General features: G+C 46.8%; 1 protein-coding gene across 1 annotated transcript in view; it reads left to right on the forward strand.

Annotated features, from left to right (window-relative positions):
• Positions 1 to 443: 443 nt before the first annotated feature.
• Positions 444 to 19,643, forward strand: part of LOC105809811 (A disintegrin and metalloproteinase with thrombospondin motifs 17-like) — a gene marked incomplete at its 5' end in the record, with an annotated part of 85,730 nt that continues 66,530 nt past the window's right edge. Inside the window, 4 exons of the mRNA XM_012643668.1 lie at positions 444 to 524; positions 7,284 to 7,441; positions 10,400 to 10,559; positions 13,148 to 13,283. Coding sequence (XP_012499122.1) covers positions 444 to 524; positions 7,284 to 7,441; positions 10,400 to 10,559; positions 13,148 to 13,283 — 535 coding nt within the window. The remainder of the gene's footprint in view (positions 525 to 7,283; positions 7,442 to 10,399; positions 10,560 to 13,147; positions 13,284 to 19,643) is intronic.

Raw genomic sequence — 19,643 nt, forward strand, 5'->3', positions numbered from 1 at the left:
TCATGACGTTATCCCTGTGTGCATGTCTGGGTCCAGGTTGCCCCTTTTTATAATGACATTAGCCATATTGGATGAGGCCTCCCCTATTCCAGTGTGACCTCATCTTAACTAAATATATCCACAGTGGTCCCATTTCCAAATAAGCTCACATTGTGAGGTACTGGTGGTCAGGACTTCAACATATGAATTTGGGGGAGGGGGACACAGTTCACCCCGCACCACACGCAAATAGTACTCTCTGGAAATTGGGCAGCTGGGACGTTCTGGCCACAGAAGAGCATTCCCCCTTAGTTGACTCTTAATTTCTCAGGCCTGTACCCACCCACGGTCTCTGAAACCACCCCTTGGGAGCATGGTAGGTAGATTTTGATGGGGACGCTGCTGGATGGGCCTCTGATCCAGGGTGGAGGCGTGGTTCACCTGTTTGTCGTTTGTGGCTGCAGGTTACATCGAAGCTGCTATCATTCCTGCTGGAGCTCGGAGGATCCGTGTGGTGGAGGATAAACCTGCTCACAGTTTTCTGGGTAAAACAAAAATGATTTAACTCACAATTTATGCGTTGAGAATTGATTTTGATGATTAGTCTGATATATTCAGTTCAGCATCGTTCTCCTGGGTCCTAACCCATTTTACACCTGTATTTTAATTGTAATGACGTGAGTACCCAGAGTGAACCAAGCAGCATTATCAAATTTGACTAATAAGCAGCCACACCCAAGATGGATTGGGGGCAGGGATGGGTGGGCCCACCAGCTTGGGGACAGAAAAGTGAAGGAAGTAATGAGGAACTGGTAGAGTTAGTCCCCTGCAGTAACCCCAGGAGAGCCCAGAGCAGCTTTAACTTGAGTAGCACAGGCCCACCAGGCCACTCGCAGAAAGACCTGTAGGTTCTCAGTGGCTCTGGGAGTGTCTCCATAGCTGGAAAAAGAGCAGCAGCACTAAATCTTATGGGAACCCAGAACAACGCTGATTTTCACTAAGGTCTATGTACCCCAGATTCCTAGTGGCCAACTCCATTGACTTCCAGATATCTGCATGTTTCTATAGACTTGGGTTCTATTCCTGACTGGTCTTCACTGCCCTCCACAGCATGATGGGTAAAGCCTAAGAAGAGTCATTCAATTAAACTCCTCCTAAGCCAGAGAAGACCCTGTAAGTGTGTCCTGGCTCAATTCCCAGCCTCCCCATCAAGCCCAGCAAAGGTCAGCCCAGTACTTGACCATCAGGGTGATTGGAGTTCTGAGCTGAACACGTAAGTGTTCTCTCTGCAGATCACAGGAAGCGAACACTGCCACACAGACAGCAGGGTGCCCAGAGGCTGCCTCTGCTCCTAGTTCACTGGCATGGGATATGCTACGACCCCTTGTCCTTCTGCCAGTCCTAATCCCATGTTCCTGTCTTGGGTTCAGTTTCAAACTAGAGGTGGCTGATCTTCCACTCAGGTATCCCGCTCCTGAGCGCCCTTCATATTATAGTCTTTCAGCGTGTGTTGCAAGGTGCTCATGGAGCTAGAAAAAGAAAAGAAAAAATAAGACATGATTTCTCTGGTCTCAAACTTCCTGCAAGCTGCCCGATGGGCCTGTGCTGCTCAAACCCTTTTATTTCAATTTTCATCACTGATAGGAAAAGAAGACCTCTTTGCCTACGTTCCTGCCTTTGTAGACTGCACAGAAGTATCCAAGTCTTTTTTTGAAATGGTCTTTACTTTAGACACTCACAGTCCAATGAGACAAGAAACAAACCTGTAATAGGCAAGTTTACAGTGAAGACTGCCATCCTGTTATTCAAGAGTTAGGAAACACTTAAAGGCACGAAGCCGCTCCCTGCACACCTGCCTTAGGGGAAGCAATAGAGGCAGGTGCGCCTGTGTCCAAGTGCCCACACCAGGACTCACTGGCACCATGCCCCGTGGGTCCCCTGTGCCCCAGGCAGTCCTGCCACCTCCTCCGTGGCTTTGTCACCTGCCGTCCATGCGGCATCCTTGAAGCTATGATGGCTACCGCTGCTTCTGCTGTCCTCAAGGTGGATCCACGTGGATCTGCATCAGCCCTGTGGTTCTCCCCACCTCCCCTGTGTGGACTCTGCCCCAGCCCTGCCTGTCACTCCCTCCCCAGCTGTCCCAGCTGTCCCTCCACAAATAGAACAATGCTCGTGCATGCTTGCTGAAACAGGGCCTCCTGCTGCTTTTGGCAGCTTCTTGGGAGTAATGGCTTTTTTACTAAATTCCCAAAGACCCCACCCCCTCTCCTTCTGTCCACCCGAGGAAATTAGGTCAACCTCACCAGCATTTGCGGTGGAAACGCAGTCACCTAGTGCCACCCCCAGAAATTACCCTTCCCAGCTGGTGCATGGGGGAATGCACCACTACTACCTGGGAATGACATTGCCACTCCCCAGGCACACTGGACCTCATTGCAAGGCTGGCGTCCCCTTTCACCCTCGTGTTGTTCAAAATCCATAATCTGGGTACTCTAAGAGCTGGCTCAACCCTGAGGTCGGCTTCCTGGTTCCTCCATCAAGCACCAGCAGCTGCTCCTGCAAATAAGTCTTTTGGCCTCTGATCCTGGCTTCTGAGCTGTCCCAGCTCTGTTCCTGCACCTGACCCCAGGCCCCCAGGTGTCCGGCAAAAACAGGAATGTTTTCTTTACTTTTCTGTGGCAATGTAAGAATGACAGAAGGAGGTCAGAATCCTCTGGATCACTTCTCAGCTTCTAATTCCTCTGGTGGCAAGAAACTTTTCCCTGGGACTCACTTTAGGGCAAAGAAGTACTAACTAGTGGACGCTGCCCAGGGGGTCAGCTCTCATGATGGTCCCTGTCCGCTCCTGCAGCCTCAGGACCACATACACAGACAAGAATGAGGACGTCCACGTCAGGGCTCTCGGTCCCTGAGCCCTGCTGTGCGTTAGAGACCCGATCGCTGATCCCTCCAGAGATGCTGCAGAGTATCGCTGTGCTTCCTCCACGGAGCAGCAAACCGGAGCTGCAAGGGTGTGGCAGCTCGTTCAAGTTCCTCTCTTCCCCTGAGTCTGCTGCAGTTCACGGAGCCCCTGGCATTGCCCTGAGGTGTCCAGTCACAGCCAGAGATGACTGACGAGAAGGTTTTTCATTGCAGAACGCATGTGAAACCTGCCCATGGTGACTGCTTCATGATGCGCACATCAGAGAAGCAAACCTCCATCCCTAGGAGACGGGTTTCCTGTCTCGGGGCAACTTCTCAGCCCCCCCAAAGCACTGGGTCACCACGGGAGGTGGGAGCCAGCTTCGTCCCTTTATCTTTTCTGAAAATCATAATCCCAGTATTCTGGGGCCTGGCTCCTGGACACAGGCGAGCCGAAGGTGGTCCATGCTTGTCATGTTTCTCAAATTGGTTCCAGCAAGCCTCGTTTCCACTCGGGGCTGGGTGCTTTGGACGTCGACCCAGGGTAACTTTGAATAACTCTCACATTTGCTGGGAGCAGTTCCTGAAGAATTTCACCCCACCTACCTTCAGCCCACGCTGGCTGGCTTTCTGCTCGAAACCACCTGGAACAGGAAATGCCTCTGCAGTTTGTATCCATAGCTAAGAACAGAGCTGGCAGAACTCCGAGTGGAAATAAAAGGAGCTGACCTGGTGCCAGGATTAGAAGTAGGTTGACTGTGGGTCAGGTCTTCCAGTTGCATCCAAGAGGGAGAGAGACGAAAAGAACCCTACCCCGGCTTCTGCACAGCTCCGTGCCAGAGCGGGACATGCAGACTGGGTCACAGCTCAAGTCTGCCCCCAACCAGTTCCAAAGAGGAGCCGTGGCCTCCCATTGGGAACGCCCCCTCCTCATCCCCTGGAATGGCTCATGGTGTTCCCCTCACTGTGCCTAGAAGTCCAGGGATGATGGGTAAATGTCCACAGAGAGGAAGAAGGGCCAGTATGGAAATGGACCTCAGCACATGACCCTATGTTCCAGACCACCGAGGGGGTTTGTTCTGCCATAGTAGCTAAGGAAAATGTGTACCCACCATGTGGTGCCCCATGAAAGTCTAACTATTGAGAGGCTTCTGAGCAAAATCCACAAAAGCAAGCACTGTTATATCTTGGAAAGTGGTTTTAAAAATCTAACCTCTGGCCCAGGCAGAACCAGCAAGTGAAAATCTCCTTCTCCAGCAAATCAGATATCACTCCAAATATCACTAATAAAATCAGGTTGCTCAAGGAATTCCCTGTTCTTCATTATTCGTCCATGAAATCACAGCATTTGTAATCATCTTAATAGGCCCTGTTGAGTCTTTCCTGGGTCCAAAAATCCTGATTTCAAATGCAAACTAATTGATCTTGAAATGCTTACAGACAAAGGGAGCTTGGATATATCCATTGATGCCCAAGGGTTGAGAGGGCCAGGAACTCGTAGAGCTGGAAATGTATTTAATTTGGAGGGCCTTCTTCAGGAAAAAGGATATGTTGTGCCCAGGGCCTCGCAAACCCTGCCCTGCACAGCTCACAGAAGCCAGGAGAGCAGCCCAAGCTACTGCAGAAGGAGACCAGAGGTAACTTGCATTCTCTCTCTGGAGCCGCCATGGCCCCATGAAGTCCTTGCCTTGTTGGACTCCACGTCGAACCTGTTTATTTGCTGTTAAAATGATCTGGGTGTTCCAGCAGAATCTCTGAAGTGGAAATCTCTCTTGAAGGAATGTCAGGTGCTAAATTCTTATTTTAGAGGGGAAGTTCCAATTTTTCAGCATGGACCACAGCAACCTGCAGATGTTGAAACTTGCTGACTAAGTTATACCAAAGTCAACAGGTTGGAAAGCGATCTGCATGCCTCCTGGATACCAGTGACTTCCTGCTTTTAACTCTGCCTCTGTTTTCCTCTCCCTGGGGAGTGCATGAGTGAGTGTCACCTGGAGCTAGCTGTCCAGAGGGAAGGGTGCTGGCTCCGAGGCGGGCACCAAACAGCAGCTGGACAGCTGCATCTGCAGAGCTTGGGAGCTCGCAGCTGCTGTGGGGATGGCCACAAGCAGGGCTTGGGCACACAAAAGTTTATTCTTTCTGGGGCCATGAGAGTCAAATCACACCCGCTCCCCTCTCAACAAATTGGTGACAGTGTGAGATTTCCCCAAGTCAGCAGCCCCAGACCAGCGCCTCCAACACAAGGACAGGTGTCTTCAGAACTTGGGCGCCCAGAAGCTCTGCGTGGTTCGTGAGAGTCAATTGCACGCCAGGTGGATAACTTGAAATCTACCATGTTGAGGATATTTATACCTTGGATACAGCATGTGCTATAAAAAACTAGGCTATTTTCCCCAGGGAGCTGGTTGTCACCTGTGCTCCATTGTTTGGTGTGCTCATCCCCCCACTCAGTAGCTGACCTTGTCTGGGCTAGTCGGTTAGCCACGTCTGTCTCTCTCACTTCCCATTCCCCAATTCCTTGACCATAACCAGCAACTCTTCCGCGTTCTCCCTGCAACCCACTCCTGAAGCGTCTCTTCCACCCACCTGCCAAGGACAAATGAGACCCTGCTCTGGTGATCAGAGGTAGCACACCCCAAGCCCCAGCTGGCTCTGCCTCCACCCGTGTAGCTGCTGCTGCTGCTGCTGCTGCTGCTGCATCTCGCCCACAGCCTGTCTTCTGGTGGCAGAGGCTGGGTTTACCCCACACGCCCCCGGCAGTGCTTCCAGGGATGGGTTCATAATCGCCCCCAGGTGTGCCCGCCTGCCCTTCCCCCAGCCTTGCCACTCCTGACCTCTCAGACGTTTGACTTTGGGCATGGAGGCGGGGTAGTTTTCAGTTTATAATTCAATAAGGCACTTTAAAGCATCTTATAAAAAGGGCCCAGGAAATGCATAAACAAGGCTGGTTGGCAAAGAGCCACCTCATCAGGAGTCTCCATGGCAGGACAGGAGCAGAAGCTGGGAGAGAGTCGAAGGCGTGGCAGTGATCTCTGGAAATCCATAATACTCGTTTTCTTTCCCTACCTGCTCTGTCCTCATCATCATTAGTATTTTTTTTTAAAAACCAACCTCCAAAAGGCACATGCAAAAGCCAAACCCAGTTCTCCATTGCTGAGAAGCAGCTTCAGGCACTGCTGGATCCAGGGGCTTAAAGTGATGTCACCAGAAAAACAGTCTCTGTCTGTCCTGCCACTGCTGTCTGTGCTCTCTGGAGTTCTCTTCCCCAGTCCTGGAAGATCCAGGCTTCTGTCAAGTTTCTGGGTAACCCCGTGGGAAGAAAGCTGCCTCTTCCCAAGGCGAACGAAAGTCCCACTGTCCAGGGTTGGGCTATGGGCCTGTGACCGAAGCCGCGGTGGAGTTAGGCCTCAGCCCCACGTGACTGGAGGAAAAACAGATTCCCGAGGGAAACCCTGGGTACCATTGCTTGATGAGAAAGAGACGGATGCCAAGTCTCACAACAGCCATAAAACAGGGACAAGTTCGGGGCCCAGGACAGCAAATGTCACAGTCAGTTGCTGGCAGAGGGTGATGATCAGTGGCTGTGAGACAACAGGGACTTCAAACCTCAGTGAGAAGACACAGGAAAGTCCCTGGTGGGTACCTCAGACAAGAATAAATAGATGGCTTGTGCAGAAAACCAAATTTTTGCTTATGGCCGATCAGCAACATGTTGATTCTCAGTCTCTTCCAACCCATTTCGTACCTCGTAGAGCTGAGAGCAGGTGCATGTGTGAACCTGAAGCCCACAGAGCCACGTGCGACAGTGACCCCGCCCCGCCCTCTGCAGCTGCTGAGCAGAACCCGCCACATCTGTGGGCAGCCGTGGTTTCCAAACTTAAATATTTCATAGAATAACCATTGTTTCTTGAAGGAACATCCACTTTTCTAATGCAGGGGTATCAAATCCCTCAGAGATGCTGGAGTTAGGCTGCCCTCCTTCCAAAGTCCCGGGTAGGTAACAGCAAAGTGAATTGCTTAGTTTTGCTAAAGCCGCAAAACTTGTTCTGTAGCCTAGGACACATTAACATAGAATTAATTCATCAGACAGAAAACCATCTACTGGGTAAGTTTGGTGAAACGTGATCTGGCTATGGTGGTCTCCACCCTGTGCCTCTTCCCCCCACCCTCACTATTTAAGTTGGTTTCGAGACACACAGCCCCGTCAATTCTGACAGCTCTCCCCGGGAGATCCTGTGAGCCCGACGTCTGTTCTCAGCATGCAGAAAGCTCCTGTCCCTCACTGCAGGCCTCCCTCCTGCCCCCATGGACAGAGAGACCTCTGCCCCGCTCAAGACACCTAGATTCCCTGTAAAGACAGGCTGGATCCCCCCTGATTTTGCAGTGTTCCATTCTCTTTCAAGCTCTCAAAGACTCCGGTAAGGGATCCATCAACAGTGACTGGAAGATAGAGCTCCCTGGAGAGTTCCAGATTGCAGGCACAACTGTCCGCTATGTGAGAAGGGGCCTATGGGAGAAGATTTCTGCCAAGGGACCAACCAAACTACCACTGCATTTGATGGTAACTTGCTGGGCTTTGGAACTTGTCTGGGGGAGGGGCATGGCTCCAAGAGGTCTGCCAGGTTAATTCTTCCTGGGACCTGGGGGACAGGGTTTGCATCCGGCTCCCAGGGGTTTATGAGGCCACCTGCTGCTCAGTCCTCTCCCCTTTCCTTCCCAGTGTGTCCACTGCAGGCCTCAGAGTTCTCTCTCGAAGCTTCCCCCTGGATCTTCTCTGGCAGAGCTCCTAACTTTTTCAAAAGGAGCTACCTCCAAGAAGGAAATGCTTAGGCATGTGGTGGGTGGCAGCCAGGGAGACTTGGCCTCATTAGCAAAGTCTGTTTTTATATCAGATGGTGGGATGCATAGATCTGCCCCAAGTTTGTATATCCACATTGGAAACTGCCTTTTGGAAAGTGAACTGTCGACTCCATGTCCAAACCAGCCTCCCTCGGATTTCTCAGACTCAGCTTGCAACGCGTGTTTGGAAATTGGGAAGGAGAATCAGATTTTGTGGGTATATTTACTCCCCAGGTGGTCTCGAGAAACCTGTGCCATTGGGCCACGCCAGGGCGCCGTTTTCTTATCTGTTGTCTCAGGGAGGCCTCCACGTGAGCTGCTTAAACATCTGGCTCTGCGTCCTTTGAAACATATCAAAGATCTCCAGGGAAAGGAATGCCACTGTTTCCTTTTCAGGGTTCAGGAGTTCTTATGGCTAACTTCAGATAGCTCATAATTATTGATAATTATTGATTTCATGTCTCCTTTCAAAGAACAGGATTTTTGGCAGCTTGTACACCTGTAATCAAAGTACACTTTTTCCTTACTGCCTGCTGGAGTCTCTACTGGGAAGTTCTTTTTCCCCATTAATTTGTGATCTCTGGCAACCTGCAGCTGTTCAAGGTCAGGTGACACCCAAAAGATTTTCTGGCTACTGCCCAGGAACCCTCCTGAGGACACCAGCTCTGCCTGTGAGAACCAGCACCCAGGTTGGGTGTCACACTATGATGGCACTAACCTCATGATACTTTCTAGTGAGACAAAAATGAGGCAGTTTCCATGTGTGACCTAAAACTTAGGGAAATCTGCATATGCAACACTCAGCCCACTAAAGCCACTGCAAATGTATTCCTGCAGGTAAGTTTCTAGGACCCAAGAACTTGTACCCAAGTCATTCTCTGGGGTAAGATTGTTGCCTACTCAAAGTTAGAACAAATCCTCCTACTGAGTTAAAAGCAGTTATTCAGAGGGGCTAAGAGAGGAGGCAAAAGATTAGATGAAACCTGTACAGAAACATCACCTGGTAGCGTGTGAATTTGCTTTCTCTAGCGAACACCAAGATGAGTATGTTTTCTTTTACCAAAAGCTTTTGTAAACTGAGCAAGTCATTAGCCCATTAAAGCAAGCACACAGCCCGGATTCATTCAGACCATGAAAAACAAAACTCAGTGAAAGCAACCGCTGCCATAGCTGAAGGTTCAGCCTTTGTTTAATAGTAATCACTTTTCTCTCTTGAAATATCGTCACTTCGAGTTTTTAAACCTAGAAGTGAGAGGTACTCCTTTGCCTCGATAGAGAAAGCCATTGTCCCCAAATTGGGGTGCATACATTGCTTGCAGAGTAAAGAGCATCTGAGAGTCATGGGGACCTGCATTTGAAACCAATTACACACACGCACACACAAATTATATGTGGCTACAAAATTGCATGAAATTGGTTTCATATGGATTCTCAATTCACCAGTCTTATTCCCATACTGAGATAATAAAGATCTCTTAAGACTAGTTTTGTTTTTTTGTTTTTTTGTTTTTTTTTTTTCAAACTGGAGGCATTTTTCCAAATGCGTTACTACAAGTCTATTTGGTGGAGAAGTGGCTGTTTATGCAGTTAAGTCTGCTCTTAGCATCCCACCCCCATCCACACTTTGAGATGGACTGCCCCGGCTCAAGTCAGGCGGGCCATGCACATTCTGCCCTTAGCACCTGCCAGCCTGTTCTCCCAGGCCTCTTGGGCTGGAAGTGAACTTGTAGACCCAGGAGTGTTCACTGGTTCCAAACTTAGCCTGAAGACACATTATCTGCGGACAGGCCATCTTAAGGTCCTACAAGAGGGCTTGTTTTGCACCATTATGTCTAGAGAAATAAATCTGATAGCGTGCATGCTGGCCATTTGTAACTTGTCACATGCACTCCCAAACAAAGTCACATGCAGAGCAATCCATTCTGCACACTCACTAGGATTTCAGACCCAGGGGTCCTCAAGCTGCATGATGGCTCCCTACAAAATGTCATAGAGCACCCCCCCATCTCCACCCCACTCCCAGCTTTAAGCCATGAGCCAGGCCTCTGCCACCAATGAGCACAGTCATCATCCCAGTTCCCATGGCAGTGGGAGGGCTCTGGCATCCTTGGACTCCCCAACAGATGCCCCCAGAGTCCCCCGCAGTGGGCTCTATCTGCCTGTGAGCCTGCCTTACCCCAGCTCTCTGGACCAACTGACGCAGAGCAATGATTGGTGATGGGAGTGCAGGGCCCTGTTCATTTCCAAAGATGTGGAGTAACCCTACTTGCTGAGGTGCCTTTCTAGGTAAAAGCAGTGTGTCTGTGTCTTCCTTGTCTGCAAGGGCAGCTTCGTGGCGAGGATGTGGGAACGTGGACTTTTCTCTGCTTGGAGCAGCTCTCCGTGAAAAGTGCATTTAGAGCCCACAAAGGTGCTTATCCCAAACTCTTCGTCTCACTGGTTCTTTCTTGAGAACAGAAGAAACTGATGGTTTGCATTTGCCCAACCCCCAAGTTGCGTACCTGAGGAATCCAAGCCTAAGATAAAGAGTACCCCAAGATTGAACCTGTTCTGAACCCCCGAAAAGAGCTGGTTACCTCTAGTAGAGAAACAGCCACAGCGTGGCTTGGTTTGCACATCCCACAATCCTGTGGGCTTTCGTTCCTTTTTAAGATGGCCTTTTGTTTTGCTGTCGATTCAGGTGTTGTTATTTCACGACCAAAATTACGGAATTCACTACGAATACACCGTTCCTGTGAACTACACTGCCGAAAACCAAAGTGAGCCTGAAAAACCGCAGGACTCTCTGTTCCTCTGGACGCACAGCGGCTGGGAGGGGTGCAGTGTGCAGTGCGGAGGAGGTGAGCAGTGGGGCCGCAGCCCGCCGGGTGTGGGGTTTCTCACGGGGTGTGGGGTTTGCTAAAGGAAGGAGAAGTGAATCAGGGCCCTCTGCGGCCAGTACACGGAGTGTGGGAAATATGTGACCTGTGCTTGCACAGGAATTTAACCACACCCACCTACAGTCTCCTTGCAGAAGCCTGGGGCGGCGCCTTCCCCACTCCCACGCTAGAGTCGTGCCCACACTGCTGTGTCTCCCGTGGCCCAGGGCCCCTGACTCTGACCCGTGGGTGGAGATTTGGCCGACGTGTGGCCTCCTCACAGGAATGACAGGTGGACCCTGAGAAGGAACAGAATAGACCTTCAACTGTTGCCGATTGGTGGAAAGGCACGAGAAGATGTCTCTGCTCTTCCCAAATTCCCCTCCCTCTTTGCCCCAGGAACCCCACTACAGGACACAGTGGAAGGAAAAAGGCCTACGAGTTGGGAGAAACGTTCTGAACACGAATCCTGACCCCACAACTTCCTGCCCTACCTCGCTAAATGACTTACCCGCTCTGAGCCTGAATTTCCTCACCTCCGATACAGGCTGATCGGTACTGACACCCACAGTCGGGGCTGCAGGATGAGCCAAAGAGACTGTCATGCTGCAAGAGTCAGTATGAACAAAAGGCATCACGTTTATTAGGTGTCATTCAGGAGGGGCAATAGGAAGCCATTCTGAACCCTTTGCCAGCAGCCCCTTAGTACGATGTTGTTTGTCACCCTAATGGGGCACACCAACAGGGTCATCATGGGAGATGGCACACGGGATGGGTGCATTTTGGTGGGCACAGAGTTGGGACTGAAGGGTGACCTGCTCTGGAGTGCCAACCCAGAGAGTGGGATGGTAGGGGACACCCGGGCGTGGCCCCAGCCACCCCCAGTCCTGAGCAGCTATTGACTGCTCAGATGATGTTTATCAGATAGGCAATGTGTAAGGGATTGTTTGCCATTTAACTCACCCCATTTTTCTTGAGTAAGAATTGCAGCCGCAGGATGGTTGAGCCCCTCAAACGCTGCGAGGGTCAACTGCGAATGCCTTCCTGTGCATCTTGGCCGGCCTCCCTCACTGTTTGTTCTCAGCCTCTTCCTGAAGCAGCCCCGTGGCAGTGGGCAGAGCCTGATTCCACCCTCAGCCCTGCCGTCCTCCCCTCTGCCCCTTGTCCTCAGCCCTTCAGTGGTCCCTCTGTGCCAATGGCCTTCCAATCTCCAAATCTACCCAACGCCTCTGGCTTCAACCAGGCTTTTCTTTTGCAGCAACTTCTTGCAAACTAAGCACGGCTCAAATAGACCAGTTAGCAGGTGCCCCTCAGTGGGGGGAGGGGCACACGTTCTGCTGCTGTTGCTGCTGGCATCCGTTTGTGACACTGATGACTTCCAGCTCCCTGACATGGTGGTCAGACCTGCCCCAAAGCTGAAAGCAGCTCTGTGCCTTCCTTACCCATACAGGGCTGCAGTTTGGGGCAGCAGGAATTGACAGTGGAGTTCAGGACTCCGTCATTTTGAGTCATTCCTACATGACAAATTCCTCAGGAGAAAAACCCAGCAAGGAGTCTGGGGTCCAGATAGTTGCACTTGACTCCTTTTATTGTCACTCTTCCAAATAATAATATTAATGCAATACTATAGCTAACATGAAGTATTGGCCACCTGCCAGTTTCTACTCTAAGCACTTACATGTATTAATTGATTTTAACCATCACTGAAGTACCCTAAGGCATAGGGAAGTTAGGCAAACCAGCCCCCTGGAGGAAACTAAGGCACAGAAGCATGGTGGCCAACTATTGATACTGTGGTCACTGGGATACTAAGAGTAATAGACCCAAGACTTAAGCCCAGGCAGCCTGGCTCCAGAGACCACCCTCCTAACTCCCAACCATTCAGCCTCCCTGACAAAGGCTTGGCCATGCAGCATTTAAAGTGCTTTAGCAACACCCACAAAAGGGCTGCTTCCAGCTGGGATAAGAGGTGAGCAAAGCTTCCCAAGGGCAGATGATGCTTAGGCATAAGTACCAATTGGCTGGCTGGGCAAGTTCAGATTGGCTCTGGAGTACCTCCTGGAAGATGTAGGTCTGTGTGTCCTCCAGGCCAGACTCCCTGTCCCCACTGCTCCCCAGCAAGCAGGAATTCTGTCATAGGTAGCGTGCTCTCTGGCGAGGGCTGAGGTACCAGTGTCTAATTGATACAGATCTCCATAGACCGTAAACATCAAATGAGCAGGTGAAAAGGTTGGCAATCTTTGGTGGAAATTAAAGACCCAAATCAGAGATATGGCCTCAGTGAACCCCAAGCTGTCCAAGAACATAGCTGATCTGAGGTGTTGCTGCTTTCTGCTCTTGTTCCAGAATCTTTTCTCCTGCCCCACACGGCCCCTGCTGTATCTCGCATACCCTCATCCCTAAGATTACAGTTTCCCTCTCTGCAATTAATATGACATTTACAGCAGTCACTTTAAATGACAAACTGATCAGTAGCTGCACCTGCACACTCCTTCGTGAGCATGGATGCGCGTGGCCTTTCCAGGTGTGTGTGGCCACCGCCTCTCAGCTCCCTGTGGTTTGGTTTCCAGGGGAACGCAGAACCATCGTTTCGTGCACCCGGATTGTTAACAAGACAACCACTCTGGTGAACGACAGTGACTGCCCTCAGGCAAGCCGCCCAGAGCCCCAGGTCAGAAGGTGCAACTCACACCCCTGCCAGTCACGGTAAGGAGCTGTCTTCTGTAGCTTGGGCCCACCAGGGTCCGGGGCGGCAACGCTGTGAGTGGCGAATGGCGACGCACAGTTAATGCCACGGTACCGTGTTGCGCCGTGTTCTGTCATTGTTGCTGAATGACTTCTGCTTGCTCAAGATACTGAATTTCTGGCTATGAAGCCAGAACTCTGATGAAAATATGTGGTCTTAGCTGGAAGGCTTCCTAGAGGAGGCCATTAATAACATCTCACAAAGAAAAAATAGACATCACCGCACACGTTTAACCGAACCCATCAGCGTCGCCAAATTACTTTGTCTTGGAGGAAAAGGAAATAAATGTTAGAGTCTGAGTGCAGAGGAGTTAACGTGCACACGGGTTAATAGTTGTGGTTGACATGTTTCCATGGCTGAAATGGAGACCAATGAGTGCAGATCTTGGTATTTATTGTGTGGAATCCATCAGAACTTCTGTCCCAGCCCCCGCTTTCATGGCCGTGTTGCTAATGTGCTCTGGAGTGAACTCTCTCGGGGTGTCAGCCAAGATGCATTATGTGAAATGTGTTCATCAGTTAAGCCTCCTTTTCGCCAGTCGTTTTAATGGGACTTTGCATGGTACTGTGACTCTGTTACGTTGTGTGGTGTCACCCCTCGGCCTGTCGTTCTGCTCTGAATTGAGGTGCTTCCGTGAACCACGTTAAGGCACGTCTACCTTTTCTAACTAGGCCGAGCAGTTGCTATTTCAGTTTTTTAGGTTTCTTAACTCAGTGTGCTCCACTTCCCTGGTGCAAGAGCTCCACAAAGCATTTGGCTATTGTACCAACACCCTGTGCTTTGTCCAACTCTTAAAATGTGTTTGAGTGAGAGAGAGAGAGAGAGAGAGAGGGGGGAGACAGAAGGGAAGGCAAGAAGATGAGACTTGCTTCAATGAGTTTATGTGCTCCCTGGCAAATTAAGAATGAAATTCTTCCCTGGTGCTGAAGGCCTTAGGGAAGCGCTCAGTGCAGAAAGTCTTAACCATCTTGGGAAGGAAGGACTGGCCTCTGCAAAGACTCAAGGATCTGATGGGCCACAATCTCTTCCCCTGAAACCAAAGGTGGCCTGGCCCTAGTGGGGGGAGATTAGAAAGTAGGATGAGTGACTCTGGAGGAGAGGATACTGTGGGCTCAAGGGCATGAGTCAGCAAAAGAGGCCTTAGGGACCCGTTCAAGAATCATATTTAAAATCAATTATGTTTTCAAACTATTTTAGTGTCCAAATTTTTTAATATTTTCACTGTTTTACTGTCTATTTACTAATTTATTTATTTATTTAAGAAAGGGTCTCACTCTGTGGCCCAGCCTGGAATGCAGTAGCATCATCATAGCTCACTGCAACCTCAAACTTCTGGGCTCAAGCAATCCTCCTGCCTCAGTCTCCTGAGTAGCTGGGACTACAGGTGTGTGCCACTATGCCCAACTAATTTTTTTGGGGGGGAGTGGAGATGAGGTCTCACTATTAACCAGTCTATTCTCAAACTCCTGGCCTCAAGGGATCCTCCCACCTCGGCCTCCCAAAGTGGTAGGATTATAGGTGTGAGCCACCATGCCCAGCCTTCACTGTTTTATTTTTATTATATGCTTTAACTACTAAAAAGCAGAAAGTTAAAGTTAATAACAATGGAGGATGTTCTGAAATTCTGAAGATTAAAACCAAACTCAAGGTCAAGGTCTATTTGAATATCTTAATATGAATCTTATACCACTTAAAAAGCACTGTGTTAACATAAAAAGAAAGAATATCATTATTATTAAAGACCAAATTGTAGCAACTTTCAGTATAATAGTAAGGGACATTATCCCAGATCTGAATGACATTTAACTGAACTGTATTCTTATTTATTAAGTTTTTCTTTTCTGAAAAACCTATTTTTTATTTTCATTTTTTAATAATTTATTTTTTTATTTCAGCATATTACAGGGGTACAAATGTTTAGGTTACATATATTGTCTTTGCCCAACCCGAGTGGGAGCTTTAAGCCTGTCCATCCCCCACATGGTGTGCACTGCACCCATTGGGTGTGAATATACCCCTCCCCTCCTCCCCCCGCACCTTCCCAACACCCGGTGAACATTACTTCCATATTTGCACTTAAGTGTTGATCAGTTAATACCAATTTGATGGTGAGTACATGTGTGGTGCTTGTCTTTCCATTCTTACAATACTTCACTTAGTAGTATGGGCTCCAGCTCCATCCAGAATAATACAAGAGGTATTAGTTCACCATTGTTTTTTGTGGCTGAGTAGAACTCCATGGTATACATATACCACATTTTATTAATCCACTTGAGTATTGATGGGCACTTGGGTTGTTTCCACATCTTTGCAGTTGTGAATTGTGCTGCTATAAACATTCGAGTACAGATGTGTTTTTTACAGAATGTCTTTTTTTCCTTTGGGTAGATGCCCAGTAATGGGATTTCTGGATCAAATGGTAGTTCTACTTGTAGCTCTTTGAGGTATTTCCACATTACTTTCCACAGAGGTTGTACTAGTTTGCAGTCTCACCAGCAGTGTATGAGTGTGCCTATCTCTCTGCATCCTCACCAACATTTATTGTTTTGGGACTTTTTGATAAAGGCCATTCTCACTGGAGTTAAGTGATATCTCATTGTGGTTTTAATTTGCATTTCCCTAATGATTAGAGATGTTGAGCATTTTTTCATACGTTCGTTGGCCATTCGTCTATCTTCTTTTGAAAAGTTTCTATTCATGTCCTTTGCCCATTTTTTAATGGAGTTGTTTGATTATTTCTTGCTGATTTTCCTGAGTTCTGTATAGATTCTAGTTATCAGCCCTTTATCGGATGTGTAGCATGCAAATATTTTCTCCCATTCTATAGGTTGTCTGTTTGCTCTCATGATAGTTTCCTTGGCTGTGCAGAAGCTTTTTAATTTAATCAGGTCCCATTTATTTATTTTTTGTTGTTGCAGTGATTGCCTTTGGGGACTTCTTCATAAATTCTTTCCCTCGGCCAATGTCTTTAAGTTTTTTTCCAACATTTTCTTCTGGAATTCTTATAGTTTCATGCCTTAAATCTAAGTCTCTTATCCATAGTGAGTTGATTTTTGTGAGAGGTGCAGATACTGTTTCAGTCTTCTTCAGTGGCTATCCAATTTTCCCAGCACCATTTATTGAATAAGGATTCTTTTCCCCAGTGTATGTTTTTGTCTGCTTTGTCAAAGATTATATGGCTATATGAGGATGGTTTTATATCTGGATTCTCAGTTCTGTTCCATTGATCTATGTCTCTGTTCTTGTGCCAGTACCACGCTGTTTTGGTTACTCTAGCCTTGTAGTATAGCTTGAAGTCTGGTAAATTGATGCCTCCCAATATATTCTTTTTGCTTAAGATTGCTTTTGCTATACAGGGTCTTCTCTGGTTCCATACAAAGCATAGAATTGTTTTTTCTGTATCTGTGAAAAATCATGTTGGTATTTTAATAAGGATTGCTTTGAATCTGTAGATCACTTTGAGTAGTATAGACATTTTAACAATGTTGATTCTGCCACCCCATGAGCATGGTATGGTTTTCCACCTGTTTACATCCTCTGCTATTTTCTTCCTCAGTGTTTCATAGTTCTTTCTGTAGATGTCTTTCACCTCCTTAGTTAAATATATTCCTAGGTATTTTATTTTCTTTGTTTCTATTGTGAAGGGTATTGAGTCTTTGATTTGGTTTTCAGTTTGACTGTTGTTGGTGTATAGAAATGCTACTGATTTTTGTACGTTGGTTTTGTAACCTGAGACTTTGCTGAATTTGTTTATCAATTCCAGTAGTTTCATGGCAGAATCTTTTGGGTTTTGTAGATATAAGATTATACCATCAGCAAAGAGCCATACTTTGACCTCTGCTGCCCCCATTTGAATACCCTTCATTTTCTTCTCTTGTCTGATTGTTCTGGCTAGAACCTCCAGCACTATGTTGAATAGAAGCGGTGATAGAGGGCAACCTTGTCTGGTTCCAGTTCTAAGCAGGAATGCTTTCAGTTTTTCCCAGTTCAGTGTGATGTTGGCTGTGGGCTTGTCATAAATGCCTTTTATCATTTTTAGGTAAGTCCCATCTAAGCCTATTTTGTTAAGTGTTCTTATCATAAAAGGGTGCTGAATTTTGTCACATGCTTTTCCTGTGTCTGTTGAGAGGATCATTTGTTCTTTGTTTCACTTCTATTTATATGGTGAGTTACATTTACAGATTTGCATATGTTGAACTATCCCTGCATCTCTGGTATGAAACCCACTTGGTCGTGATGGATGATTTTTTTGATAAGCACCTGAATTTGGTTTTCTATGATTTTGTCGAGAATTTTTGCATCTATATTCATAAGGGATATTGGTCTGTAGTTTTCTTTTTTTGTTGCATCCTTCCCTGGTTTTGGTATCAGGGTGATGTTGGCTTCATAAAACATGTTGGGGAAGATTCCTTCCTTCTCAAATTTGTGGAATAATTTGTGCAAGATAGGCACCAGTTCTTCTTTGTAGATTTGGTAAAATTTGCTTGTGAAACAGTCTGGTCCAGGACTTTTTTTTTTTAGGAAGGTTTTTTATTGCTGCTTCCATTTCAGTACTTAATATTAGTCTGTTAAGAAATTCTGTTTCTTCCTCATTGAGCTTAGGGAGGTTGTGTGTTTCTAAGAATTTTTCCATTTCCTCCATGTTTTCAAGCTTGTGTGCATAGAGGTTTTTAAAGTATTCATAGATGATATTTTGTATTTCCGTGATATCAGTTGTAATTTCTCCTTTTTCATTCCTGATTGAACTTATTAGAGGCCTTTCTTTTTTGCTTCTCATTAATCTAGCCAGAGGCATGTCAGTTTTGTTTATTTTTTCAAAGAACCAACTTTTTATTAATCTTCCATATAGTTTTTTTGATATAAATTTCATTTAGTTCTTCTCTGATCTTTGTTATTTCTTTTCTTCTGCTGGGTTTAGGGCTGGTTTGCTCATCCTTTTCCCATTCTTTGGGTCAATTCATTAGATTGTTGATTTGTGATCTTTCTGTCTTTTGGATGTAGGCATTTATGGATATAAATTTTCCTCGCAGGACTGCTTTAGCTGTGTCCCAAAAACAGAAGTTGTTCATCACATATGAGGCAAGAGACAGAATAATGACAGTTTTTTCAATAAGGCCTGTAAATTAATACATGCTGTTTAGTAAATAGATGCATCATGTTTGAAGGTTCTTTCTCACTTAATTTTTTTAATTTACAAATAATTGTACATATTCATGGGGTACGTAGTGATATTTCAATATATATAATGAAATAGTGATCAGATCAGGGTAATTAGCATATCCATCATCTCATTTATCATTTCTTTGTGTTGGGAACATTCAATATCCTCCTCCTATATATTTGAAACTATATATTATTAACTATAATCATCCTACAGTGGTGTAGAACATTAGAATTTATTCCTCCTATCTATCGGCAATTTTGTATCTTTTAATAAATCTCTCACTATCCCTCCCTTCCAAATCTTTTTAAAAATTATGCACAGAAACCAAATCAAATAAAATTAAACATATGAAATGAGAGCTTCTGTGATGCAATTGAGACACATATATGATAGGGAAGAGTGGGCCAGTCAACTCTGCCTTCCCCTCCTCTCACATTAGGTCTGTGGACTCCAAGGATTAAAGTTTAAAAGTTGTCAGTCAAGGGTTCTGCTTCCTGTAATGATAGAGCAGCTTATATTGGAACAATCCTCCTATAGGTAGCAATTCTGAACTCTGTAGAAAATATAAAAAGCTACTGTTTAAAAGCTAGAAAGCAGTCAGAAACTGGAGAGAAGCAGACAAATGGAAAAATAGACTGGTACTGAATGAATTTCCCATGATGTCAGCTTTTCTACTGAATGGAGGCTCTAGTTCCCTGGGGATTGGCTAAAACTCTGATAGATACCTCCCATCTTTTACTGGTTGAGCCATCAGAGAAGAATGTTCAGGGAAACCATAGCAGCTAGAAATTGAGGAAGAAAAATTCCAGAAAGCAGAGAGACACAGAGAAGGACTCCCAAATTCTCTGTGTATATATTTGGCCCAAAGCTCTAAGAATAAGATGTGCAGGGCAGATTCCATATAGCACAGCTAAGGCTAGAAGCCCTGAAGATTGTAGCTGCTGCCCATCACAGGAAGACAGTTCTTGGAGCCTTACTCCAGCCAAATTAGCTCCCTGCTAACAGAAAAAGTTAATATTCTTCTACAACAGTACTCTAGAGCTGTACTGTTCAATATGGTAGCCACTAGCTAGTCCAAATTGAAATGTGTTGTAAATGTAAAATATATACCAGGTTTCAAGGATTTAGTATGAAAAGAAATTATAAATCTTAATAA

Source organism: Propithecus coquereli, unplaced genomic scaffold (assembly GCF_000956105.1).
Source record: "Propithecus coquereli isolate 6110/MARCELLA unplaced genomic scaffold, Pcoq_1.0 Scaffold20, whole genome shotgun sequence".
Taxonomy (NCBI): Eukaryota; Metazoa; Chordata; class Mammalia; order Primates; family Indriidae; genus Propithecus; species Propithecus coquereli.